This window comes from Takifugu flavidus, chromosome 5 (assembly GCF_003711565.1).
Source record: "Takifugu flavidus isolate HTHZ2018 chromosome 5, ASM371156v2, whole genome shotgun sequence".
In the NCBI taxonomy this organism is placed as follows: Eukaryota; Metazoa; Chordata; class Actinopteri; order Tetraodontiformes; family Tetraodontidae; genus Takifugu; species Takifugu flavidus.
Window position 1 is genome coordinate 10,404,889 of NC_079524.1, and position 25,090 is coordinate 10,429,978.

The following is a 25,090-nucleotide window of genomic DNA, read 5'->3' on the forward strand; positions in this document are numbered from 1 at the left end:
CGCGGCGAACAGCGCTGCTCCGCGGTGCCTCCACCGCTGATCAATGATTGAACCGAACAAAGGCAGAACAGGGATCAATTTCTAATAACTATCGATGCAAACGCCGCCAGCTCTCGCCTCGCATTCGCCCCCAAAACGGGACGACGCGCACGGGGAAGCGGGGCCGACGCGCACCGCGGGGGGAATAAGGCGAGAAAGGTGAGAAAAGCACTAACCTGCAGCCGCCGTAGATCAAATTTCTTCCAATATTGAAACATCGATCCTACATCGGCGGCCATCTTGGGGGATATTGAGGAGATTTTTTTCAGCGGCTGCAATAAATATGTGGGCTGGATTCCCCCCTCGTGAAACAACATCACTGTGGCCCCGCAGAAGAAAAAAACACACACGCACACACACACACACACACAAAAAATATCTTTGACAAGTCCGACATGTTTTTATTTAACCGGAATAAGGAAGGGGGGAAAGTGCTTTTGAGCAGTTATGAAGCAGAACTGGGAGCTGGACTTGATTTTAAGGTAAAGTTCCCGATACTGAGGTTTAACAATCAATGAATCGACTAATCCTTCTAGAAATATCCAGTGTTATGCAAATGAGAGAAATGATCTCAACTTTAAGCCCCATTTTAGAGCAAATGAAGTAGCGATTTAATTCATCCATTGTCTTTATTGACCTTATTGCATATGATCAATCTTTTAAGATACTTTTAGAACTAATGATTAAACGCTAGATTGTTACATTAAAAACGCGTTATTGGACGTGATGTCGCCAATGCTGTGCTGTTTTCCTTACACGTTTGAAATTTATGGGGATCGATTCATGCACAGATGGCTAAAGCTTGTGTGACTGTATTGATCACTTGGTTCAATTATGCATCCACTTATCGATATGAATGTAAAATTATGCGTGCTGGTTTTACATTGGAGCACAAACTTAAACTTTTTTAAATACAATTTAAAGGAGGACAGTGCGCTCGGCCTATATAAACAGTCATTTTACTTTGTGGAAGTTATTGAAAGAAGGATCCGGATAAAATGATGTTTCCCCTGCTGCAGCGGCGACAGCGCCCCCTTCAGGCGAAGCAACGCAATGGCAGGTGACTTTTCCCACCCATCACAATCACAATAAGAGGCGATATTTATCCAAACTGATGGTTTTATCTATGCTTTGTCTTCGGTGTTTCACGGAGACAACCTTTGCTGAAGGTAGACAAGGATAGTCTCATGGGGGTAGTTTGTTGGCACCTGAGGGGTCAATTCTTCTGCCACACAAAAGGTGCTTCAGGGAAACGATAACTGGAGATGATTAAAAGTTTTTCTTATTGAATTTTATCTGTGGCTCAAAGGCAAAACAAAACCAGTTGATTTTTAATGTAATAGAAGTGCTGGATTCACAACTTATGAGAAATCTTATGGGAAATTTCCATATTTGCTTCCTGGAGCCTGGAATGATGTCCCAGTTTGCTGCATGTTGGGGAAATCATTGTATTTAATCTCATTCCCTTCATTTATTACTATTTGTTTATACTTTTTAATTGCATTTTCTTTTAATAGGAAGATTAGGATGTGGAAAAGTGGGTGTTAACTGTAAATACTTATTTAAGTTGGAGGGTTTTTATTAAAACCCTTCATCTTTTCAAACATTTGACTTTAATCTCAAGATTCCCAAACCTGTATAATTAGTTGACAAATTTTATTATTTAAATCTTACATTCTGTATTTTATTTATTATTATGGGTTTGTCTTCTAATATGTCAACTGTCACATTTCTTCCCTGGAACCCAGAAAACTGCCTCTAACAGCATTTTGAACAAATTTGAAACAATTCAGATTTAAACCTCAAAGACAGGATTTGAAATGGAAAAAAATGGTCTTCATCGTCATAAATCCAATTTATCTCAGAGATCTTACAATAGTAACCTCAGAAATCTCTCAGTGATTAATGGCGTCATAATTTTTTCTCAAAAAGATGACCATAATCTCACAGGTATTTGTTATCTTGAAGAATTCCTCCTAAAGTTATTAGCTTTTGCCCTTTATAAAACAAAGGGCTGCAAATTCCAAAGGTTCAGGTAAATTAATTTCCACCTTTGTGGCCACATGTTGATGAAACAGCAGGAAAAATGCTGTCAAAGTCAGTTTTTCCTAACATATTTGTAAATGTTTTGCCAAAATCACCATTTTGTCAATCATTAATATCAAAAATTCTATCTTGATTTAACTTAACACTTGTTTATGAAAATCAATATGACCTATGATCACTGGTTAATGTATGACACAAAAAGTTAAGCCTTCAAACCATTATTACTTTAATTAAGGCACCTTTAGAGACTGCCTCAAACAAAAATTCCCCTTATGTTTTTATCAAAAGTAACATTCCCTTGGTTCATCCATTCAAGGTTTATTAAATTATTCATCAGGAGGTTTGTAATTCATTACATTATTTATGTTATATAACTATAAATAAGTTATATTTGCAAGAGTGGACACATTAAGAAGACGTCATGTACGTATTTAATTACCAGAGAGTTAACAGAGTTCAGAGCTGCGAGTTATTGGCGCCACCTGCTGGACAAGTGTGAGAAAGACAAAGTAAAGAGCCCTGAAGTCTGTCTGGTCACATTAAACATTATTATTATCATTAAAATGATCTGTATCCGTCTCAGGTTAAAGCTCTGAAACCAGGTGGAACCATTAACATCAATTTCCATTACACACAAATAGGGTTAGATCATATATTACATCTTTTTTTTATTCATGGTGTGAGATATAAAAAAAATAGTATAGTGTTCTAGAAACCGTCAAACAAACCCAATAAAGACCAATTTCAAAATCACAATCACGTCAAAAATAAACTAATAGTGTAATACGTCCAATTTTGTCATATCAATACGGAAGTAGTGGGATAGAATGCAGCCCCTTGTGGACACAACGTGTATTACAACAACAAAAAGCTAGTGAAACCATTTTAAAACTAAACACGTTGGGACCTTTAAATCTAAAATGATTTAAAGGTTTGGATTCAAGGTGGTACGGTCGTCCTTACAGTCCATGGTTGTACCAGGACTCACATAGTTTTGGCCCAGCTGAAGCTTGAACAGGACAGCTGGTCCCAACTGTCCTCCGTGAGCTATGTCCTATTGTTATTCAGGGAGCTTTGTAATGGAACATGTGTGTTTGGCTGTCATCCTTGAATCTGGCGAAGCACCTCTGTGGTGTTGCTGGGATCTCGGTCTTTACCTGGGACTCTGCCTAAACAGGGCATGAGGTATTTATAGCCGCTCTGGGACGGTCAGTATATGTACCCCTCTTTTGTGTGACCTGGTCATTTAGCAGCGATCATCTTCATCAGTGGAATCATGGTGAGTAGATGCAGTTTTGGTCCATCCTTTGCCACTTTCTGAAGCTAAAGTCTACTACTTTTACTTAATTTATGCGAAATTTTGTTTCCCAGGTTACACGATGCATCAGAGCTAGATGAGGACATTTTCTGATACATTATGTTGACAAAAAAACTGCATTTTTCTAAGCAACTGATGACAAGTAGGATGGCCCGTTGTTTTTTATTCCATTGGAAAACGTGAAAAAAAATCCAGAATTTAAATACAAATGCCACATTAACCCTGACTAAGTTCTGTGTTCATGTTACAATCATAGATGAAGTCATTCAAGCAAAAATACTTTGTGCTTTCATGGCGAACACGTTCAGAAAATCAAAGATTTATTTTAGGGAGGAGAGGATTGTTCTGTCCAGGAGCTACATCAGTTCTGGGGGGGATTAATCCACAACCAGGGTTAGACAGCAGCTGTCGAGAGACCCAACCAGCATGATGTCATTGCACCCCCCCCTTTACGCTGATTTTCATACTAACGCAGCAGTTGTGTAAATAGCTCCTCATAATCCCTGTCTCCGAGGGATTTCTGATCAAACGGGGCTCGGTGTGGCATCCTGTCATCACTCAGGCCCTATAGAATAATCCCCAATGTGATCCCGCTGCAGCCCCCCCCCCCCCCCCCCCCATGCCCGGGTTTATATTCTGCATTTCCCCAAAACAAGAGAACTGGCTAAATATTTCCATAACGCGCTGACAGCGTTTGTCATCCCCGCTAACCAGATATATGCCCCCACTCACCTCGCGCCCCACACACACACACACACACGTTTGCATCTATGTGCATACCATAATTAAATGATCTAAATTACATCCAGAATTTAAACTGGGGGGGAGGGGAAGCAGAGGAAAAGAGGAAGAGAACATAAAAACTCCACAATGAAACAAAACAAAAAAATGTGTCTTCAAGAGGAGCCAAAACAGAGATAAAATTGTCTGATTCACAAGTTTCTAAACACCAATAGAAAAATCCTTTCGTGCTGCACATCTGCAAGGTCAAAAACTGAGAAGGTTCCTCCAGCAAATGAGTAAATGAGTGTGGTGACTGCATTCCCCTTCCTGTCCGCCCTGCAGGCCCCGAAGAAAGCCAAGAAGCGAGCGGAGGGAGCCGGCTCCAACGTGTTCTCCATGTTCGAACAGACTCAGATCCAGGAGTTCAAGGAAGTCGGTTTCATTTCGCACTGATTCTCTGCAGAATGTTCAGATTTCTGTGAGATGTGATGGAAATAACGCGCCAAACCTCCGCAGGCTTTCACCATCATGGACCAAAACAGGGACGGCTTTATCGACAAGAACGACCTCAGAGACACTTTCGCCGCTTTAGGTTCTCAAAAAAAGGATAAGAAAATCAAACAAAGATCTATTTAATCGACTAAAAACAAGTCGGCTGCAAAGTGCCCTTTTAAATCCGCCTTGTCTTTGTCTCCAGGACGTTTAAATGTGAAGCAGGAGGAGCTGGATGAGATGCTGAAGGAGGCTCCGGGACCCATTAACTTCACGGTCTTCCTGACCATGTTTGGGGAGAAACTAAAAGGTGAGACACGTTTCGGATGCAGACAGATGCAGACGTTCAAAATTAGATTGAATTTGAAAAGTCGTTTGGCTCCTTGAACTCAGAGCTGATCCTCTCCAGGTGCCGATCCAGAGGAGACCATCCTGAACGCCTTCAAGGTCTTCGACCCCGAGGGAAAAGGAACGTTGAGGAAAGATTTGTGAGTGGCGCCATCTGCCGTGGAGGCCAGGAGTTGGCTCCTTAGTGTTAGCTTGACTGCTCACGCATGCTTCCTCTTCTCAGTGTGACGGACATGTTAACGACCCAGGCGGACCGGTTCTCCCCCGAAGAGGTCAGATGTCAGCCAGACACCTCACAGTCTGACATTTTTCAGGGTTCCTTTCCAACGAATCATCCTAGTTCGTGCTTTATCCACATAGATGGAGCAGATGTTTGCAGCCTTCCCTCCGGATGTAGCAGGAAACCTCGATTACAAGAACCTGGTGTACGTCATCACACACGGGGAAGAGAAGGATCAAGAGTAGGCCCCTGGAAGCTGCCCACTGAGTGCGTTTGTGCTTATGTACGTGCATGATCTTGCATGCAACTATAGAGGTCAAGACTTGCGTTTCTTTTTATTTACAAAATGTTGTTTGTCCATTAGCGTACATGCTGTGGTAGGTGACACTTTTACACTTGAAATAAAGCCTATAAGAGAACAAAAGGACTCAAAACAACATGTTTTTATTGACTTCATGAAACAATTTTAAGTTATTGATATATTTAACTGGTGCTTTACAGCAGATTCAGTGACATTCATACAAGGGTGGCGGAAATGTGCTTATCTTGAGGGGTAAGTTTGATGAGTGTAAATAAAACAGGCACCACATTTAAACATTACATAAGGGAAATGATGGTATATGAGAAACCGAAACAAACCCAACCCTCATAACCCGATTCATTTGATTAATAGTGCCATTTGTCTACTATAGGCGAAAAAACACAGCAGAAAATACTCAAATATCTTCTTTTAAAACGTGGAGAATTCTGCTGTTAATTTTGTCCTGACTGATGGTTCCAGTTCAGCCCAGTTTCTAAATGGGTTGAAGTGTAGTTCTCCGCCCTGGCCAGCAGGGGGCGCCGCGGGGCGGCTGCGTCCAGGGGCTGAGCAGAAGGTGCGGCAGAGCGACGAGCGAGACGGGAACTGGAACCCTCGCGAAAGGCCAACGCGCTTGACGTTCCCCCCGTCCCTGTCTCCACAAATCGGCCAATATTGGATGTATTTTTTTTTAGAGATGTCATCTTAGTTTATTAGATTATTTAACTTGTAAACGAGTCGCTAAATAAGAGCCGGGCCACATCAACATTTTCACCCATAGGTGGAAAAACCGGAGAAGCTAACATTTGGCAGCTAATGCCAGGATAGCTAGCGGGCTAGCTTTCACAACTGTATAAACGCCTAAAACCCAGATTTAACTAGAGCGATTTTATTTTTAAATTAACGCTGCAATGGCTGATGTCGACAAACTCAACATAGACAGTATCATCCAACGTCTCCTGGAAGGTAAAGGAATACGGAAATTCTTTCCTTAACCACTATTATATAAGCCAATGCTAACCTGTTATTACAGCTACGTTTAGCATATGTTTACCAATAGCTTGTAAACTATTTATATATAGTGATTACTTAATGTTCCATTTGTAGTTGTAAGCAATCAAATCGGTGTAGGAACTGACATTGTCCTTCTGATGGAAGGACACGAAATTTGATGACCAGTGACCACTTAACATTGTCTCCATCACTTACTTACAACACACATTCCGACAAGTTAGACACGTCTCTGTGTTATGTGACACGCAGGAGATAGTTTCCTGTAGGGAATGCCTATTTCACTCATCAGTCTTTATGTAATGGTGTTTATATTGTCTTAGTCAGAGGAGCAAAACCCGGAAAGAATGTACAGCTCCAAGAAAACGAGATTCGAGGATTGTGTTTGAAATCCAGGGAGATCTTCCTCAGTCAGCCCATCCTTTTGGAGCTGGAGGCCCCTCTCAAGATTTGTGGTGAGGTCTCTTTTAAAAAGTAATAGCTCAATGCAGAATTAGTTGGTTTTGTCCCTATTAAAGGCCCGCTGGCGTGACCTTCATCCTGCAGGGGACATCCACGGGCAGTACTATGACCTGCTGAGGCTGTTTGAATATGGAGGCTTCCCTCCGGAGAGCAACTACCTGTTTCTGGGTGACTATGTGGACAGAGGGAAGCAGTCCCTGGAGACCATCTGCCTCCTCCTGGCCTACAAAATCAAATATCCAGAGAATTTCTTCCTGCTGAGGGGAAATCACGAGTGCGCGTCCATCAATAGAATATATGGCTTCTATGATGAGTGTGAGTACTTCACTTTAGTCAGGAGTTATTTCCTACCTCAACGACGTTACGCTGTTGTACTTTTTTTGATAATAATGTTGTGTTATTGCTACTGAATCAATAGTTTTCCCCCCCTGTTTCAGGTAAAAGAAGGTACAACATCAAACTCTGGAAAACATTCACAGATTGTTTTAACTGCCTCCCCATTGCTGCCATTGTTGATGAGAAGATCTTCTGCTGCCATGGAGGTGGGATATTATGGGATATTGGGTTTTACGTTGAATACGCAGAGTTGTAAGTTTGACCTCGGTATCTGTGTTTACTCGTGCTCTTGCTGTTCCTCGCAGGTCTCTCACCCGACCTTCAGTCCATGGAGCAGATCAGACGTATCATGCGCCCCACTGATGTTCCTGACCAGGGTCTCCTGTGTGATCTGCTCTGGTCCGACCCAGACAAGGATGTTCTGGGCTGGGGGGAGAATGACAGGGGTGTATCTTTTACCTTTGGCTCTGAGGTGGTGGCCAAGTTCTTGCACAAGCACGACCTGGATTTGATCTGCCGTGCCCATCAGGTATTTACCCTCAGCTTTGTTGGGTGTGGGGGGGTGTTGGACTACAGGGTATCAGGTCTTTGTGGGGTTTTTCTTGGTTTATCACGAGTGCAACCGTTTAACCCGTCCCATCCCCCATCTCCCTCAGGTTGTTGAGGACGGCTATGAATTTTTTGCAAAGAGGCAGCTGGTGACTCTGTTTTCAGCACCTAATTACTGTGGGGAGTTTGACAACGCCGGTGCCATGATGAGCGTGGACGAGACCCTCATGTGCTCTTTTCAGGTAAGCAGCCTCCTGCGTTGACTCATCAGAGTTATTTTCTGAGTAAAGCGGCAGATCTCATCACTCCCGCTACTGTTTTGCAGATTTTGAAACCGGCAGAAAAGAAAAAGCCCAACGGCAGCCGTCCCGTGACCCCCCCTCGTAACATGGTCACCAAGCAAGCTAAGAAATGAGTGTGGATGTTGGGGGGGGGGTCAGTGTCACTCCTCTGTTTCTGCTTTCGTCTTCTGCACCGGACGGATCAGCCGTCCCTCGTGCTGCCAATACAGAAAATATATTCACTCCTACACGATGAAAGCAAACAATTCGGCTGTTTTGTCCACAGGGGTAAATTGATGACATCACCGTGAAAACCTCAGGTGTTTTGCACTCATTTTGCAGCTAGTCTTTGCCACACACGACTGTTCAATCAGGAAATATGTAACAATGCGGCTACTTCTGCACAGGAATGCCTTGTTTGAAGCTGTGCACATTTTCTTTTCCTGTTTCATATCTTTGTTCATTTATTTTTGTTCATTCCCTCGCTATCAATGAGTGTTGATGACTGTAAAACCATTGACGAGAGCACTTGTTTACTTCTGTGAACCTTTTATCGAGTTTATTTGCAGTCAGTGTTGCAGGATATTGACTTAACACTGAGTCGTCACATTTTTCAACAGGTCTTGTGCTAAATTAAAGGATTAATGAGCACTTGTAATGTCTAAATCTTTCTAATAAACTTTGACTGAATTTTAGGGGGGGAATTTGTATCTGGATGTCATTTGTTGGTTAAAGGTGCATTTTATAGAGATTGACAGTTTTAAAGAGAGTGGATTCATCATAAAGAGATGTGTTGAATCAATTAATGAAGGTAAACATCATCCACACGAACCACTGAATACATTTTACCTGGTGTGATATGTAATTTTCTGACAATGAATTATTAAATGCACACTATTACAAATGTGCGTGCCATTACATCTTTTTACCGTTACGTTACAAAGCAAAGCGAATAGGTAATAGCATCAAATCTCTTTGAAGTGTGAAGAAGCACAGAATGACTATTGATAGCTTTGAGAAGTGGAGGTTATGTAGAAATGGAGTTTTCCACAGACATCAAATACGATCTCTGTTTCGAAAGTATCCGCATCCACGTGCGCTGCGATCCCACCCAAAAAACACAGCGATATTTCCTTATAAGGAAACGGCTATTGCGTAACGCCTGACGTCAGAGCAGTCACAAGACCGCGGTCCTCGCGCGTAGGTGGGGCGGGGCTACGCTTCAGATCGTTAACGAGCGCCTCGTTTGGGTTTCGTAGCGCTGCAGTCTTCGAGCGGAGTCGACACCATGGACGCGGAGAACCGGCGCTTACGCATCTGTTACGCTCAAAGAGGCTCCCGTTCTTCTGACTAACCTCGAGGTTTGACGGCGCAGACAAACAAGCCCTGCCGGCGTGCGGCGTGAATGTGTGCGCGGTGGCCGCTGTTGTCCGGGCGCCTAGTTAGCTCCGCCGCTGTTTAGCACCGTTAGCAAGTCAGCATTGTGCGCACCCTCGGAGCCGCGGTGGGCTAGCGCCGCTTGCTGGCTTGGCCGGTCGGTTTGGCGTGGAACTGGTGCGTAGGTGATGTTGTCTGTGCTGTCATACGGTAGACTGGTTGCCAGAGCTGTCATCGGCGGACTCTCTCAGACCGACAGCCGCGACTACAGCCTGGTGACGGCGAGCTGCGGTTTCGGCAAAGATTTCCGCAGAGGTATCCTGAAGAAAGGCATGTGCTATGGGGACGACGCGTGTTTCATAGCCCGACACCGATCCGCTGATGTTTTGGGTGAGTGTTTGCTGTAGATGTTTGCTGATGTTTGACGTTTACCAAACCTGGAGGCATTAACCTGTTTGACGTGGCCTTTGACGTAACTGGGCGATGAAAGGTCTCCCCTTGATGCTGTTATCGCCTTAGCTTGACCTGCATCCGCTTTGGGTCATCCCGAGGACGTTACACTGGCTCTGCCTCGACCTGCAACACAATTCTGCAACTTTTACAAAAAAAAAATTGAATTAAGGATACGTATTGATTGCTTTGGAATTTACTCTAGACGCTCCAGAAGTCTGGCAAAACAAGTTACTTAACAGCTCTGCAGGACGCTGCAGCTGGAACACAGACGTGTAAACACAGAAATCCAAACAGCATTTATCAGTTGCTTATTTTGTGGCAGGTTTGGCTATTTTCGACCTTTCGCTTCTGCTTTGAGCAGCAAAAGAGACCCCGACGGCCGTCCTTGTATGGTCAGCCTTGGAAGTTGACCTTTCTAGGAAAACTTTGACTTGCTAACTTTGCTCCAGAGGCGCAGAGGGCTCCTATGAAAGAGGGAAGCCAGTACTCCTCCACGAAAATTAAAATCTTGCTGCAAGATCATTGTCTCAAGAATCCCAAACCTTCTTTGGAGGAGTTGAGCATTCATCAAGTGATGGAAAAGAAAAACGGCATCCAGATGTGTGTGTTTAGTTTAAGAGACTTCCAGCTAAAATCTTAGATTTCCTGATCGTTTTTTATCCCTCTCAGGAAGGGCAGATATCATTTGCCGACGCCTGGCCTTGAATCGGCACAGGACTCAGGTTTTCGGTTGTAAACTGGTGCGTGTTGTTGTCAGGCGTGGCAGATGGAGTGGGCGGCTGGAGGGACTACGGCGTGGACCCCTCGCAGTTCTCTAGTACGCTGATGAAGACGTGTGAGAGGCTGGTGAAGGAAGGACGCTTTGTTCCCAGCAGCCCGGTGGGTGTCCTCACCACCAGCTACTACGAACTGCTGCAGAACAAAGTGCCACTCCTCGGTGAGTAACGCTAGAGAGCCAGATGTTTTTCATAAAAATGTTATGAAAATGACATTTCCTGTTTATAACAAGTGTTCTTGATCCTTTTTATTTATACCACGGCTGTTGTCTTGTGGTTTAAAGTCAGTTCCACATGTGTCTTGAGCAAACCTTTTAAGGGAAGGTTTGTTCCAGTTTCATATTGTCTGGACTGGGATTTTTGTACCATGAGTCAACGAACAGCCAGATCCCCATCTGGGTCCAGGGAATGTCCCAAGTCCTGGCCTGCCCAGATGCAGCCCGTGTTGAGCATCCTCCTTCTTTCCCGTCGTCCTGCAGTACTGTCTGAAATGGAAGCAAGCACAGACTTGCAGCACCAAGCAAACACTTCAGGAGCAGATGTGCTGCTGCTGAGTGTCAGTATTTTTCCAGCCATCATGTAATCACACGTGCAACAGAGGAAACAACCGTGTATTGTGTTGTTCCTCCGTGGCAGAGGGGATGTTCTTGAACCCGGCAGCGTGAGTCAGAGGGCCTGATGGGGGTTTTGAAGGTCGATCCCACGGAGCATGTTTGGGTTTTTCTCGATGAATCACCAGCAGGGTGTGGCGTCTAACCCCAGCCCAGAGGAAGAACCTCTCTCCAGCACAGTTCTGCTCCGTTACCATGTATTTGGTTTGATGTCATTAATCAGTTGAGCAAACAGTTTTTAACATGCGTGCAGCTGCAGAAAAAGAAACTGTTGCGTGCCCCTAATTTACATTTTGATTAAAATTCCATGCCGACCTTTAAAGAGTTTCTTCATTTTTTCAAAGCCAGTCACGCTAGGAAAAAGGGCGTGACTGATTTCAATGACAGTAGCTCCGGGCTTTGTTTATAGCCTCCTCATGTGGTCTCATTTTGTCGCCTTCAGGGATGTGCAGGGTATTTTTTTCCCCTCTTCGATAATTTGTTATTTAAATTACTAATAACCTGTTCCGGCTCCTCTGTAATTCCTAAAATTCCCGTGTGTCTGCAGGCAGCAGCACGGCCTGCATCGTGATTTTGGACCGGCAGAGTCACCGGCTGCACACGGCCAATCTGGGAGATTCGGGCTTCCTGGTGGTCCGAGGAGGGGAGGTGGTTCACCGCTCTGACGAACAGCAGCACTACTTCAACACGCCCTTCCAACTGTCAATCGCACCCCCGGGAGCCGAGGGGGCCGTGCTCAGCGACAGGTACGGCGTCTGGCCTGATTGGGCGCCGTGAGCAGACAGGACAGCGGGGGCGTCCTTTTTTTTTTTTTTTTTTTTTTTTAGTCTGATAGCAAATCACATGCAGCTGCAAGAAAGGTGTAAAGAACATTTTGCAACGCTTGTGTAGCGGCTGTTCAGTGTTAAGCTGCAGCGTGTTGTGGGGGGGCCACGTGCCGCCAGGTCTCGTTGCTGCAGCGTGCCAAGCAGCAGCACAGTAGACCTCGGTAAGCATGCAGGGCAGGCAGTGGACCTTTGCCAAGCTCTAGCTCTCACCCGGGTCAAAGTCTGTGTGGGCTGGGGGGTGAACCGAAGAGCTGGCCAATCCTGCTCCATCAGGATCAGCCACCTTTTCAGCCAGTCTTCAAACAGGAAGATTATTGGGAGCCGCTTAGACAGCAAAAACCCTGAGAAGGGACCCTGGGCTGCCAGCTTTTATTTAGATGATCCGAGTGCACGTGCAGATGAAGATGTTGTTATAGCGCCACATCTGAGGATTATTACCTTTAGGAGCCCCAATGATCAGATCTTGCTCTATAATCAGCCTTGAGATGTGTTGCACACTTCCCTGTGGAGTCATTCCAGTCATATTAAAGTTATCGTGCAGGACAGGTTGAGCCCTCGTCCTCTGGGGGGGGGGGGTGTCAAGCTGCCAACTAAGAGCATTTTCCAAGATGTGAACTTGGCACTTGTGGCTGCGGTTGTGATGTTTTTATGATAGTTAAATCATTTGTTCCTTCTCTAATGAAAGCACTTGAGAGGAATGTGGGCTATTTATAGCTTTTAGCATGAGAGCGATCAGGTCTGAGCGTGATCAGGGTCCTCTAGCTGACGCTGAATCGTCTGTCCTCGCAGTCCCGACGCAGCAGACAGCTCTTCCTTTGACGTCCAGCTTGGTGACATCATCCTCACGGCTACTGACGGGCTATTCGACAATATGCCTGACTACATGATCCTCCAAGAGCTAAAGAAACTCAAGGTGTGTGGCAATCCCACCCAGACAGGTGTGTCACTCAACAATCCTCATCTGATCCTCGTGCATTTATTGTCATTACTAAGAACACAAACTACGAGAGCATCCAGCAGACCGCTCAGAGCATCGCAGAGCAGGCCCACATCCTGGCCTACGACCCCAACTACATGTCTCCTTTCGCACAGTTTGCATGCGACAATGGGCTGAATGTAAGAGGTGAGTGTCTCAGCTTAGTGGAACCTTCAGACAAATGAATCTTGTCGCTGACAAGGTTGAAAAGGACAACCTGACAGGACATTGCTGTTTTTCTGTCCAGGAGGAAAGCCAGACGACATCACGGTGTTGCTGTCCATAGTGGCGGAATACACAGACTAGAGTGCGTCTGCCTCTGATGGGCTTCCCTACAGGTGATGGACTCTTTGATTCCTGCTGGACAGGAAGATAAACTGATGTCAGATACTTCCTGCTGCGGCGCTGGTTCTCCTCGGAGCCTTCGGCTGACCACCAGCCTGGTTGGCTCGCCTCAAGCCTCCCAAATCTCCACTTTAGATCATGTGCACCGCTGAAGGGCTGTATGAAGGGTTTGATTTGAATCGTCCCGTTTGGTTCTACGGCAACGTTGGCATCTTCTATCGCACTCCTCTAATAATACATAGTGAGACGTCACCGGACTTCTGGGATCTTGTTGAAAAGGATATTTTTCTCCAATGGGTGATGAGGAAGGAGCTAAGGGAGCCGTGACAGTGGGTCCGAGCCCCCTGCTGGAGCTGAAATAGTCAGTAGAAGCAAGAAGGGAACAGACCGGTAAAGAGGTGGCTGTTCCTGGTGGGACTGTGTATGTTGTTGTAGAGAGATGACCAGTAGATAGATGGTGCCAGTCCTGTGGCCGTCTTAAATGTGTCCCAGTTGAAATTTCCCTTTAACCTCACAGCTGCTGCTGACGTCTTGTTTGAGAACATGAGGTGTGTGTGAATGTGACCGAGTTCGTGTGTATTAGTGTCTAATCAAAGGATTCTGGGCGGCACGGCCTTAACGCACAAACCTAACGAAGCATATCTGAGAAAAAAAACCAAAACCTCAGTTGTTGGAGTTCGTCGGGTGAATTTTTCTACCCTTTTTTTTTTCTTGGTCACTGGTATTGTTGAGTTCACAATGAGGGTGAAATTTAGAAATGCAGCCCTTTCCTTCAACTGTTCCTTGTTCAGGTCAGTGTAGATGTCGCACCACAAAAGAAAATCTCCTCCCACTGTTGCAGACGCCCCTCGGTCGTGCTCCAAAGACGTGCCTTGTATCATGATGTGTTAAAGGGATGCTGGCGGATAATGCCCGCTAACGTGCCAGGGTCGGAGCGCGAAGCCCGAAAACAGGAGCCATAAAGGTCAAAACTGATTTCCCATCAGGCCATTCTGTCTAAGCCTTGTGTTTTCTCTCCCCTAGTATTGAGTTTATCCTGATTTAGGTCCTCATCGGTCATCTCCTGAGCTCAGGCCGGAGCTTTGGAACGGTCATGAGACCATTTTATCCTCCAAAAAATGAGATGTCACAGACGAGTTTACAATCCAAATAGATGTGGATTATTCCAGAAGTGAAATGAGAGCAGTTGGAGAATGTGATTTAATCACGCTGGCGACAATCTGAAGCAGCCTTAACAACAATGATACTAGTGGGAGTATAAAGCACTTCACCGTCAGGTAGTTCAGCTGTTTCAGCTTGGAATCGTCCCTCCGACTCAACACCGGCCGTCGTTTTTCACTTTCATCCTCTAACGGCTTTGATACCAGTGTGGGTCGATATAATTTTTTTTTTTTTTGGGTGTACAGTTAAATGCAGACTTAAACTCTGTAAAATGCATTTTAAAAATGTTCAATATTTAAATAAAGAGTCTAGTATTTATTATCCTGGTGTGGTTGATGGCTGCAGTATTATTACAGATGTTTACTACCACATTGCCTCGCCTGTCTGTTCATGCTAACGTGTCAACAGACGGTGGGGAACGCTAACAATGTCCTTTATGTCCTCTGTTATGTAGAAACTGACAGAACAGATTAATTTATAGTCTATAAACCGATTCTGTGAAACATCTCGACTCGCGTTTGAGCCATTAACACTTTTAAACTCAGTATTCTGAACATTGAGTCGAATTTAGAGATATGCGGTGGTTACATTAGAGTCGAGGGCTTCTGTAGTCTTCCTCCATGCTCTCCTCTTCATCACTACAACAGGCCAAAACGGGGACTGTCTCAGTCTGATGGTCGGTGTCTGAAGACAGAGCTCTGAACAGAAGGGAGCAAACCTGCAAACCACACAACACGAATCACTTCTTTTAGAAAAAAGTGAAACCCCTCAAGTCCAGCGTCTAATTTCATCCTCAAAAGGAAGCGCTTGTTACCGTGGCAGCGGGGCTGTTTCCATAGGGATCACCAGGTGGAGCTGGGACCAGTTTAGGTGGGTTGATTATGGGGCTGCCCTGGCTGGACAGTATCTTTTCCAGGGGATCAGGAGCAACTGGACTCCTGCGGCTTCCTGCCTGAGCCACAGGTGAAAAAGCAGCATCTGCACACCTGTAGACCAGAGACAGCGGTCGGTAGAACAGGTGCGTTTCAGCCAGCCCTGTTCCTCAGCAGAATTAACCACAGCAGTGGTCACATTGACATCGTTTAATTCAACTCAGAGCGGCGCTGAATGGTGTCATTGAAGACAGGCCCGAGGTCACAGCGCTGACAAGCCTCAGCTCTTACTGAAGTATATTTTTAGAACTGAAACCCCCATAAACACGATACAATAAGATTAATATTGTCACGGGGGGGAGAAAATAAAGCATCAAACGACGCGCTGGCTGAACTAGCCAGCCAAGCAGGTTAGCATCACGGCGTGAGGAGATTTCAGGCCTTCACTTCCAGGCCCGCTGGGGTTTAACTCCCTCACAAACTCAGGCCTGGCTGCAGTAACACTCTGCCCTCTTAAGGAGCTAAAAACAGCCCTGAAGGGCAAACTGCCTTGACTGAGTCCCAGGAGAGAAGCTCAAGTTAAACTCTGTGGGAGGATTCAATTATACTCTCAGCACCCCGTCGCAGGAGATCTGCTCTTATTAAGACTTCAGTGAACGGGTCAAAACATTAGTGTCTGTGGAACTGGAGGTCTTTGACACGGCCGCGGGGCGTTTGGCGAGCGCCACCTGGGTTCTGAAGTGGTCACGACCCCGCTGGGCTGAGAGGCGCTCCGGCTTTCAGAGTCCGTCAGGGTAGCCAGAACCACTCTGGCCTCCACCACCAGGTCCTCCACAGAGAAGCACACAGGCCTGTAGACAGCATGGAGTCAGAATTCCAGGTTCTGGATTGGGAAGCACCTGGAAGCTTCAAGTAGAGCTCAGACCACAACACTGATGGGTCAGTGGGAACAAATACACTATTTTATGCCCAAGGGCAGCAGAATACACAGTAAATTATCCAAAATACAGACAAAAAAAGGTGAAACCTTTTCCTCCATTAACCTAAAATATGGAATGTTGAATGGATAAGAAGGTTGAATACTGGGACATGACTTGTGACACGTAACCACTGAGCGACCAACACAGGGACAATGTGCTCATTACTGTGAAAACCTAACACTTATTATGGTCCTGTTTTGACCTCTGTGACCTCTCTGGCATCATCCTCTAGCAGACGACTCACACGTCCTGCGTGTGGAGGTTCCAGCAGGTCTTAATGGAGTCTGCTTTGATATAAAAACAGGAGAAAAAGTCTGAGGGGAATCACAAAGGTGACACTTACTTTCCTGCCGTGCTAAAATGCACCGACACGGGGAGGCAGTGGGATTCTGCAAAGGCCAGCAAACCCTTGAAAAACAAGACGTTAAAACAGGAGAGGATGAGCGTCGGCTGCGTGCAGCCACGACACAAACACGACAACAACAAACTGGTTTCAGCGCGTTGCCGGTGCTCTTCATTTAACCGAGGCCTGACTCAGAGCTTGGCCGCTAATCCGTGCAAACCCGATTTTCCAAAACTGACGGGAACAAGAAGACTAGGCTGGCTAACGAGCCGCCTCTCAGCGGGGAGCCCGAGAAACCGTCCAAGACATTAGAGCCTGGAGGCGTTAATGTAGATCTTCCTAACTAGGTTGACACCAAAAGCTGTCCAGATTTCCGAACAGACAACCCTGTTACAAGGAGACGAAGGAAACGTGAACTGACCGTGTAACGAATGAGACTCAAGCTCTCGGTAAACTGACCCGGATTTGCTCTGACTTGGCATCCAAATGACATACGTGAGCGTATTAACCGCCGAAGACACGATCCGCTGATCCAGCTGGACCAGAAACATGGCACTGGAGGGTTCGCATGCGGATGTAATCCGCGTGCGCACACACTTATTCTCACGTGTCAAAACACAACGAGCACTCTCGAGAGAAACCCGTTACCCTCAGCTCCTTCAGACAGAAGGTTATGTCTGAATCCTCTCCCAGCTCAAAGTGGTCGAACTCATCCGGGTGTAAAGACATCTGGGTGTGCATCATCTTCATGTGATCTGTGACAGAAGTGAACACGCGACCTCAGCGGCGGGTAGCAAAGTCGCAGTTGCAAATGGTTCAGCTCAGCTCAGCTCAGCTCAGCTCACTCTTTCCTTCTTCACAGTAGTTTCTCAGACTGACTCTCAGGGAGCTTGTGGAGAGTGTGACTTCCTCTTGGGACATGGGAAAATGCATCACCATATCAGCAAACAGCCTGCAGAAGGAAGGCAAAAACAAGTGCACACCCACATGAAAGCAGCTCTGCTGTCATGCGAGACAAACCTTCCCGTCTGTCTGCCCACTTTAAGGAATTAACATTTACTGTTTCCAGGACGAACCAGCTGATTAGAATGTACTTCCTGAGTGTTCCTGAGTCACCTATTTGTCCCTGTGCAGAAGTAAACTTGACTTCCCGTTCAGCGAGTCCCTAATGAAGCAATCAAGGGTTTATAACATGATCACAGAGGGGCTAACCTGGCAGGACACTTCAGCATGTTGGGGCAGAGATGAGTAGCAAACACTGCCTGCAAGGCCTCACTTTCCTGGAAGTGCAGGTTGTAGGTTTTAGTGATGCCTGAGACACACACACACACACACACACACAAGATGTGATAGTTGGGAAACACTGCCACCAGGTGTTGATCATCGGTACTGCAGCGTCAACAGCATGAAACGGTACCGTGTCTGCAGAAGAACTGGACCGTCACTCGGTCTGTGAGCGAGCTGCTCACTGATATCTGACATTGATCCACGCTGCGCTCAATGGAAGTCAAACAGCGGAAAAGAGGCAACACAGACTTACAAACAAACAGGCACATGATGGGCAGAATTAATACACCTGCCTCCTCCATGGCAGCTGTGCCCAAGTGAGAGAATACCTTCATGGAGAGTTTGCATTTGAATGGCACACTGCTCGGCCCAGAGCCCACTTTGTATCGCTGGAAGAAGAGCGGCGAGAAGAGGAAGCAGGAGTATGCAGAGTGAGAGGGATTTACTGCCCTCAGCGCCAACTTTGAGAACAGGGAGAGACAGAGAGATGGAGTCAACCTGTTGCTTCTGGTTGTGAGGCTGGAATAAGAGGTAAGACAGCTGCAAAGCCTGGGGAGCACAATCACATCATTCATATCATCAGAACAGTAAGAAACATGGGGACAATCGTGAAACCTGCACGGAAAGCAAACCTTGAATTAAAAGAGGACGCATGATTTGGTGAATAATTGACAGCCTATTATAGTGTTGTTGTTTTAAAAATTACATTATAAACAGAACCTCTTCTGACCTTTGGAGCTACAATTAAAACTATAACATGGGTCCATCCACCAGCGGCACCATCAGGGGTCACAAGGGTCAGGGGTCACAAGGGTCATGTACTTTAGACCCATGAAGAAGCAAAAAGCATCATTGGTGTTGTGAAAAGAACCCATTATTACAAAGAAAATGCTCAATTAATTGTACACAAGTAATGGGTTGTAATGGTAAATGTATATTTCATTTAATGCTGCTCACCCCTTTTAATGTAGGATCCAACCAAAATTCATCTCCTATCCGCGACAGAGCTTGAATTGCCCTTCCAAAGGCTGAAAAGAACCTTTCACATTTACCGTTCAAATTTTCAAATCTATTGGGTACATTTAAACACCCAGTTATCTTTTCGATATAAGAGCGGCTACGTTTGCTAGTTAGCATCAAGCTAACTTACGCTGACGCAATTTTTTTTTTTACAATCGTGATGTAAACTGTTGATTTTAAAACTACAAATTAATATTAATATTATAATTTCGTTTTGCTAAAGAGTACCTTTAACACCATTTCCCTCGAGAAGACAGTTCATATTTGTGGCAACAAGTTAGCTGAATCTCCACTTGCGGGTAACCGGAAAAGCTCTAATTAGCTATCGGTGCTAATTAGCACAGTAACCAGTTATAAGCGGTGTAACAAATGTTTATTCAGGGTTTGTGTAACAAAGGAAATGTCATGATACAGTGGAATGGACTATAATTTAGAAATAAATCTCCGAATAACGCTTTCCCAAAATACTTTACATAAATAACAATAAAATATCCAATATTCCATCTTCTGCCAGCCTGATTTGTTTACAATAACCTCCAATTTACACATTATTAAAGGATTATTTGTAAATGCATGTAGTATGAGCCATGTAATAAAACTATGAGGTTTCTGGGAACAAACACCTCATGATACAGTGTATTTATTAGAGCAGTCAGAATAAAGAATCATCTGCCATCGATAATCAGGTCATATTTTTGGATGCTTGACCTCTGAATTAGCTGTGCTGCAGCCATCTTTCTTCTGCCCTTGTGGTTGTGTCCTTGCCACCTCCATCCCTGCATCCTTTGCATCTCCTCTGCAGGGATGAGGCCTGTTCCTGCATCTGCAGGGGGGGTGGTTGACCTGGCAGGGTGAAAACACAGCACGCAGCATAAAGAGAAACCCCTAAGAGGTCTAAAGCTGTGAGCAGATACACACCCTGCCCCATGCGTGTGTGCAGCAGATGGAGGTGGTGCCTCTGCCCGACTGTGAGGCCAGGACGCCGAGGAAAGGATACACACCTGTCCTCCGACTGCCTTTGAGATGGTTTCACAATCTTTTACATCTGTTTTAGCCTGATTCCAGCTGAGCGTGTTCGGTTCTGCAGTTACCTGCAGGAATGGTGCAGCCATGAGGGGCTTAAGAATGTGAAGCGTGTGCACGTAGAGGCTGCCTGCGCACGCATTTCTGTTTGTTCCTCTTTGCATCCCACTCAGCTGCTGCGGAACAAACTCCAGGAAACCCAGCATTTATTTAGGGTGTTTGAACACTAGACCAGATATTTCAGAAATCAACCCAGCCAGTCAGAGGATAAACAACAAACAGGATAAACAAACATTGTGCATTAATGGCTAATAATACTGCGGTAAAACGACCATTTGTAGCTGTGATGTGGCTGAAACGTCTGTCTCATTAGCGGCCAAAGACCTCAACAGACCTCATAACTCATCCTCGCCGTCACGTGACCATCGTCCACGGGCTTGTCTCTGTTCAGCTGCTCCACAAACCTCACCCGCTTCCTCATGGATCCAGGATCTCGTGGTCGGCCGCACATATACGGTCTTCACCAGATGGGCTCCTGTTGAACCTGCCAAACCTGAAACCACCCTGGGGTTCCAGGTCCAGGTCCAGGTCCAGGTCCATCCCAGTCTCACCTGCTGGAACCAGCACCTTCTCATCTAAAACAGAACACTCAGACGCAGCTTCCAAGCTACTGTTTACACACTTTATTGAGCATCGTGTATAATATACATTGCATTGACACAAAATTTAAAAAAAAAGAAAAAAAGAACTCAGATCTGAACCAAACAATGGCGTTGGGGTGGATCGCCTGGACACCGTTTTCAGGGCGTATTGCTTATCGACGTTTCAAACGCACCGAATCTGTGCAAATACAGTGAACACCGGTCAGAGGAGGTCGTGGGAGGTTAGAAAACTACGTTAAACGGTGATGACGGCCGCGCCGTGAGCGTCCACGGTGGAACCGGCTCATCGTTAACACACCCCTGCAAAAGGATGGCGAGAAGGCTGAAACAAAGAGCGGACGCAGGACCGCGCTCGTCTCCCCCGACAACGGCCAGACTGACTTAGGTTCAAGTCTCGACAAAGAATTGCTGCTGAGAGACGCCCAAGTTTCAGAAGACAACGCCAGAGAAGTGACACAATTTGTCCTGCTGGACGCCGGTTTAGACCCCAGATGGTGCCTGAAGATGGACATGGCGCCTCCTGCTGACGGGACCCCCCCCCACTGTTGAATTCCTGGAAGCAGGAATTGTGACAGAATTCCAAACCATCGTTTTTCAGGCTTCCTGAAAGCTGACTGGTGTAAATGTCACCTGCTGAAAGCCAAAGAAGCGGCAGCGGCTAATTATCTCGCTATGAACCCCCATTAACGTCTGCTCGGCTGATTGTTGGGACCCTTGAGGTTTACCGGCTGGCCGAGGTGGCAGGGCCCCGCTCCCGTTACCAAACGAGAAGACATCCAAGGCGATGGGGTGGCGGCGGTGAGGTTCTGCACCCCCGAGGGGTATTTAAGAAAGAAAGAAGTGCTATGACGAAGCCATGACCGAGTGACAACGGTGGCGCCAACAAAAGGCAGTTGTGATGTAATGACAGCGTTGGGAAGATTTAAAAAGAAACACACACGAAGAAAAAGAGGAAAAACCTTCTATTGTTGAGACTTGCTGGGCTGACATTGATCTGGGAGGACGGGTGACGACCTGATGGAAATGACTTTTTTTTTTGTTGTTTTACACAATCTTGACCACTAAATTGCATAAGAAACCTGGTATAAAGTAGAAACTGTTCAGCAGCAGATAAAAAAGCAAGTTAATTTACAGTAGTGACATATCTTACATCATTAATTTGTTTTTCTTCAAAATAACATAAAATTACGTATAATACAGGTTTTTTAGTTTGGAAATAAATAACATTAAATATACAATTCCAGGTAGGAAACAGGTTAACGTCGCTGGTTGGGTTCTCAAATTGGCTCATCTTGCGGAAAACAACTGTTCACAGAAAGGTGTTTGAAGCCAACCAACATCCTTTGACTGGCAAAACAAGGGGTGCAAAAGCCTTTTGCTGAAGTTTTTCCCTCTCAAGGCATTTCCTTTAACTGGGGGGGGGGAGAACCTTCATTAGCAACACCTACACACCTGAATTAGACCAAACCAGTCGGTTTTCTCACCCTGGAATTTACATCCGCCTCCTAATCGAACGCCATTTCTTGACTTTTCCGTACACAGCGAGCCACCTTCCTCTTGAATTCACCGTTGGGGTCCTCCCGCCACTCTTTCTGTGGACAAGACATCCCATTATTTGGGTTAAACGTCGGCGAAAACGCTCGGTAAAAGTGTTGGAACCTGAACGGGAGGAGCAGCGAACTCACCGCGGCGTCCACGTTAGCTGGCGAGTCGCTGTTGGGGTCTGCCAGCATGGAGATAACGCTAATCATGATTGTCTCTACTGTGTGGATGGGAAGCCAACGCTCCTCAGGCTTTTCATAGCCAAACTTATCTTCTCCGGGCTCGTGCAGAATTGAGATGCAAACGTCCCCGTTCTTCGCAACTGCGGTGAGCAGGAGCCTAAATTATACTCAAAATGCTACGATGTGATGACACACATGCAACCGAAAGCCAATTTTACTTCATTTGTCGAGAAGAAAAGACAGGAAACGCCAAAAACGATCAAATGAACCCCCCACATGAATCAGAGATGCAAGACGGCAGCACTCAAATGGGATATTTTTGTCAGCTGGGAGAAGTTACTAAGGAAGAATTCAAGCGCTGGATTTACCATTTGGGTGCCAGATTTCAGTGATGAACTTCATCTTCGGAGGCCTTAGAGGATAATCATAAGGGAAGGTCAGGTACGCTTTAAAAAAGCCGCCTTCACTGTAATCCCAAAAACAGGATGAGGTCAATGAAAAACACCTAGAATTACTTAGAAATGCACCGGTTTATAAAACTCTACTTACAACAGGGTGTCCTGGGGACCAATGATCACCACTTCCCATTTATAAATGTCATCGTCATCTATGAGGCCAGCTGAAAAGCCCTCCACGGGGTTCTTGTTGAGCTCTGCAATATAAACAGGGGTTGAATAAACAGAACGTAAAGCATCTCATTGACCCCAACAGAAACGTTTACCGGTACTCATTTTCATCCAGAAAACTGTCTGTGCAGCACATGTGTGGAAGACGTGCTTCACGCCGGCTCCAGAAGGACAACAGATCCACCACATGGACTCTAATCCAGGCCTCACACGGACAAATCCCCGGTTTGACCACATATTTGTGAACACAGATATGTGCTTTACTGTGACTGGCTTTACCCTAAACGATGTCCCAGTGGGTTACTGGGAACTGTGATGGAGGGTCACATTATGGGCTGGTAGAGGCTGGACACAATTCCAAAACATCTTATTTATTGTCCTACCACAGATTTCACAGATTGCCAGGTTTTAAAAATAGTGGTTTTGCTATTGTAGCTCACTCCAAACTCTGGCCGAGTATTTGGCACAGACTGGTTTGTACAGATGTACATTTACATTTAACTCACAATTTTTTTTAAATCAAGGAGTGAAAAAAATCAAATCAATCATCAGAATCCCTGATCAGAGATCAAGTTTGAGTCAAAGGTGGTAGGTGATTAAGATCCACACCTATAGAGACATTAAATAGTGAAATAAAAGCAACATAATATGTTAAAGCGGTCACAGAATGAACGACTGGTCTCCTTTACTTGTATTTTGTTGAATATGTCTTGTTTGGTGTCATTTCAGCCCTCAAAATAATGAATTAGACAGAAAAACAGATCCTCTGGCTTGTAACAGCTTACAGGAATAGCTTGAATATATATTTCTAAAATGGATTTAACAAATAATGCCAGCAAAATAAAATAAAAACACAAGGATTTTGAAATAGATGTAGATGTCCAGGTGGTGAACTTGACTAGAAGTCTAGTCTAGCTAATTGTGCATCAAGGCTAATGTCGAGGTCAGCAGTTTAATAATGGTAATAAAAATACCACCATCACCACTGATAAGTATACAGCCACAATATTACAGAAACCAGGCCAATAACAAGAATGCGGGCTTTCTTTCGACTGGTTTATAAGAGAATATGCAAATTCTCGCTAAACAAACGTTGCTAGCATTAGCACGAAGCAAGCTCAGAAACGATTGATATTGCCGATATCTGCTAGCATTTGAGTCTGTAACTTAAAATGGCTCCTTACTCAAACGTACAATAGATCTATGAAAAGCTACATGGGCAGCCCTAGTTTGGCAACTCTAAAGTCATAACAGTATGTATGTCCCTGATTTGATTATTCCTTTGTTCCGTCTGCTAGCTAACTACTGTCGAACCTGCTATCACACTAGCGAACGTTGCGGTCAGTGTTTATTCATAGATTAGACTTTTAGCTGCTCATTGGGCCAAATAGGTGTATGCATTCACACTTGAGAATGGCTATTCGAAGCCTCTCGGCCATAATCTTAGCTGGGGTTATAAATTAACCCATTGTGTGGCTTGGTTATTTCCTTGCGCTGACTCGTATATGGCGTAAACACAGCTAAGCGTCGCTTAAAAAAGCCCCCGTCTGTCGCTGTTTGGACCTCTTTTATATTGGCTTTATTTGCTCACGACAATCTGTTACCTGCCAGTTGTTTTCGGAGAAGTAATGCTGATTGTTCGGTCATGATACGCGGACTAAATGTTACGAAGAGCTGGAATCGGGGACAGACGCTGCGCCGCTCGGTGCGATTTTCCTCAGTGTTTTGATAGAAGCTTGTCGTTGGCTCCGGCTCTGCGCATGCGCATTTGCACAGATTTCCGTGAGTTGGGGAACGTTTTTATGGGATCTTCACAATAATAACGATCCCCCCCCGCCCCCGTTACTCTGTGTGGCCCATTTGGATCCCACTATTATCCGACCCAATCCCATGAAAGTCCAGAG

The 25,090-nt window shown here is 45.4% G+C and overlaps 6 protein-coding genes across 14 annotated transcripts in view; 3 read left to right on the plus strand and 3 right to left on the minus strand.

Annotated features, from left to right (window-relative positions):
- Nucleotides 1-371, minus strand: part of cux2b (cut-like homeobox 2b) — a 67,719-nt gene extending 67,348 nt beyond the window's left edge. The window contains exon 1 of one of the 2 annotated variants that reach the window (XM_057031785.1): nucleotides 216-371. In XM_057031785.1, the coding sequence (XP_056887765.1) occupies nucleotides 216-356 (141 nt within the window). In that variant the 5' untranslated portion in view covers nucleotides 357-371. The remainder of the gene's footprint in view (nucleotides 1-215) is intronic. The other variant, XM_057031789.1, reaches the window with a different exon arrangement.
- Nucleotides 51-5,610, plus strand: myl2b (myosin, light chain 2b, regulatory, cardiac, slow). 3 transcript variants are annotated; one of them, XM_057031826.1, is made up of 7 exons: nucleotides 51-198; nucleotides 4,469-4,558; nucleotides 4,643-4,718; nucleotides 4,824-4,928; nucleotides 5,028-5,106; nucleotides 5,190-5,238; nucleotides 5,327-5,610. In XM_057031826.1, exons 2-7 carry the CDS (start codon nucleotides 4,523-4,525, stop codon nucleotides 5,429-5,431), a joined length of 450 nt encoding a protein of 149 aa, XP_056887806.1. In that variant the 5' UTR covers nucleotides 51-198; nucleotides 4,469-4,522; the 3' UTR covers nucleotides 5,432-5,610. The 3 variants fall into 3 exon arrangements, with proteins under 3 accessions (XP_056887806.1, XP_056887804.1, XP_056887805.1); XM_057031824.1 differs by lacking the exon at nucleotides 51-198 and adding an exon at nucleotides 420-521; XM_057031825.1 differs by lacking the exon at nucleotides 51-198 and adding an exon at nucleotides 2,945-3,364.
- Nucleotides 5,611-6,060: 450 nt separating this feature from the next.
- On the plus strand, nucleotides 6,061-8,827 carry ppp1cc (protein phosphatase 1, catalytic subunit, gamma isozyme). The gene is made up of 7 exons (XM_057031819.1): nucleotides 6,061-6,450; nucleotides 6,819-6,950; nucleotides 7,042-7,272; nucleotides 7,395-7,499; nucleotides 7,599-7,822; nucleotides 7,950-8,084; nucleotides 8,168-8,827. Exons 1-7 carry the CDS (start codon nucleotides 6,396-6,398, stop codon nucleotides 8,255-8,257), a joined length of 972 nt encoding a protein of 323 aa, XP_056887799.1. The 5' UTR covers nucleotides 6,061-6,395; the 3' UTR covers nucleotides 8,258-8,827.
- A 514-nt stretch (nucleotides 8,828-9,341) lies between these two features.
- On the plus strand, nucleotides 9,342-14,970 carry pptc7a (protein phosphatase targeting COQ7 a). Its single transcript, XM_057031820.1, has 6 exons — nucleotides 9,342-9,890; nucleotides 10,711-10,890; nucleotides 11,888-12,086; nucleotides 12,957-13,080; nucleotides 13,161-13,290; nucleotides 13,391-14,970. The coding sequence occupies exons 1-6, from the start codon at nucleotides 9,689-9,691 to the stop codon at nucleotides 13,447-13,449; spliced, it is 894 nt and encodes a 297-aa protein (XP_056887800.1). The 5' UTR covers nucleotides 9,342-9,688; the 3' UTR covers nucleotides 13,450-14,970.
- Nucleotides 9,861-20,709, minus strand: rad9b (RAD9 checkpoint clamp component B). 5 transcript variants are annotated; one of them, XM_057031817.1, is made up of 11 exons: nucleotides 19,380-20,709; nucleotides 19,089-19,159; nucleotides 18,461-18,592; nucleotides 18,262-18,379; nucleotides 18,057-18,156; nucleotides 17,690-17,796; nucleotides 17,493-17,599; nucleotides 16,845-16,909; nucleotides 16,250-16,372; nucleotides 15,464-15,635; nucleotides 14,944-15,367 (listed from the first exon to the last, which is right to left on the minus strand). In XM_057031817.1, the coding sequence occupies exons 1-11, from the start codon at nucleotides 19,411-19,413 to the stop codon at nucleotides 15,239-15,241; spliced, it is 1,158 nt and encodes a 385-aa protein (XP_056887797.1). In that variant the 5' UTR covers nucleotides 19,414-20,709; the 3' UTR covers nucleotides 14,944-15,238. The 5 variants fall into 5 exon arrangements, with proteins under 5 accessions (XP_056887794.1, XP_056887797.1, XP_056887795.1 ...); XM_057031814.1 differs by lacking the exon at nucleotides 19,380-20,709 and adding an exon at nucleotides 9,861-10,076 and having other exon boundaries at nucleotides 15,238-15,367; nucleotides 18,262-18,592; nucleotides 19,089-19,283; XM_057031815.1 differs by having other exon boundaries at nucleotides 18,262-18,592.
- A 133-nt stretch (nucleotides 20,710-20,842) lies between these two features.
- Nucleotides 20,843-25,009, minus strand: LOC130525262 (ubiquitin-conjugating enzyme E2 G1-like). 2 transcript variants are annotated; one of them, XM_057031821.1, is made up of 8 exons: nucleotides 24,791-24,930; nucleotides 23,282-23,531; nucleotides 23,110-23,212; nucleotides 22,929-23,026; nucleotides 22,522-22,700; nucleotides 22,321-22,428; nucleotides 22,051-22,248; nucleotides 20,843-22,008 (listed from the first exon to the last, which is right to left on the minus strand). In XM_057031821.1, the coding sequence occupies exons 2-6, from the start codon at nucleotides 23,421-23,423 to the stop codon at nucleotides 22,342-22,344; spliced, it is 609 nt and encodes a 202-aa protein (XP_056887801.1). In that variant the 5' UTR covers nucleotides 23,424-23,531; nucleotides 24,791-24,930; the 3' UTR covers nucleotides 20,843-22,008; nucleotides 22,051-22,248; nucleotides 22,321-22,341. The 2 variants fall into 2 exon arrangements, with proteins under 2 accessions (XP_056887801.1, XP_056887802.1); XM_057031822.1 differs by lacking the exon at nucleotides 23,282-23,531 and having other exon boundaries at nucleotides 24,791-25,009.
- Between the last annotated feature and the right edge of the window lie 81 nt (nucleotides 25,010-25,090).

Coding starts and splice junctions, on each gene's coding strand:
- pptc7a (XM_057031820.1), top strand. CDS start 9,689: ATGTTGTCTGTGCTGTCATACGGTAGACTGGTTGCCAGAGCTGTCATC. Junction 9,891..10,710: donor CCGATCCGCTGATGTTTTGG/GTGAGTGTTTGC, acceptor TGTTGTTGTCAG/GCGTGGCAGATGGAGTGGGC. Junction 10,891..11,887: donor GAACAAAGTGCCACTCCTCG/GTGAGTAACGCT, acceptor GTGTGTCTGCAG/GCAGCAGCACGGCCTGCATC.
- ppp1cc (XM_057031819.1), top strand. CDS start 6,396: ATGGCTGATGTCGACAAACTCAACATAGACAGTATCATCCAACGTCTC. Junction 6,451..6,818: donor CATCCAACGTCTCCTGGAAG/GTAAAGGAATAC, acceptor ATATTGTCTTAG/TCAGAGGAGCAAAACCCGGA. Junction 6,951..7,041: donor GGCCCCTCTCAAGATTTGTG/GTGAGGTCTCTT, acceptor TTCATCCTGCAG/GGGACATCCACGGGCAGTAC.
- myl2b (XM_057031824.1), top strand. CDS start 435: ATGTTTTTATTTAACCGGAATAAGGAAGGGGGGAAAGTGCTTTTGAGC. Junction 4,559..4,642: donor AGATCCAGGAGTTCAAGGAA/GTCGGTTTCATT, acceptor AAACCTCCGCAG/GCTTTCACCATCATGGACCA. Junction 4,719..4,823: donor AGACACTTTCGCCGCTTTAG/GTTCTCAAAAAA, acceptor CTTTGTCTCCAG/GACGTTTAAATGTGAAGCAG.
- LOC130525262 (XM_057031821.1), bottom strand. CDS start 23,423: ATGTGGTCAAACCGGGGATTTGTCCGTGTGAGGCCTGGATTAGAGTCC. Junction 22,701..22,928: donor TGAAATCTGGCACCCAAATG/GTAAATCCAGCG, acceptor TGCTCACCGCAG/TTGCGAAGAACGGGGACGTT. Junction 22,429..22,521: donor CAGCTAACGTGGACGCCGCG/GTGAGTTCGCTG, acceptor TCTTGTCCACAG/AAAGAGTGGCGGGAGGACCC.
- rad9b (XM_057031814.1), bottom strand. CDS start 19,268: ATGCTAACTAGCAAACGTAGCCGCTCTTATATCGAAAAGATAACTGGG. Junction 18,593..19,088: donor TGGATCCTACATTAAAAGGG/GTGAGCAGCATT, acceptor CTGTTCTCAAAG/TTGGCGCTGAGGGCAGTAAA. Junction 15,636..16,249: donor GTGACCACTTCAGAACCCAG/GTGGCGCTCGCC, acceptor TCTGGTCTACAG/GTGTGCAGATGCTGCTTTTT.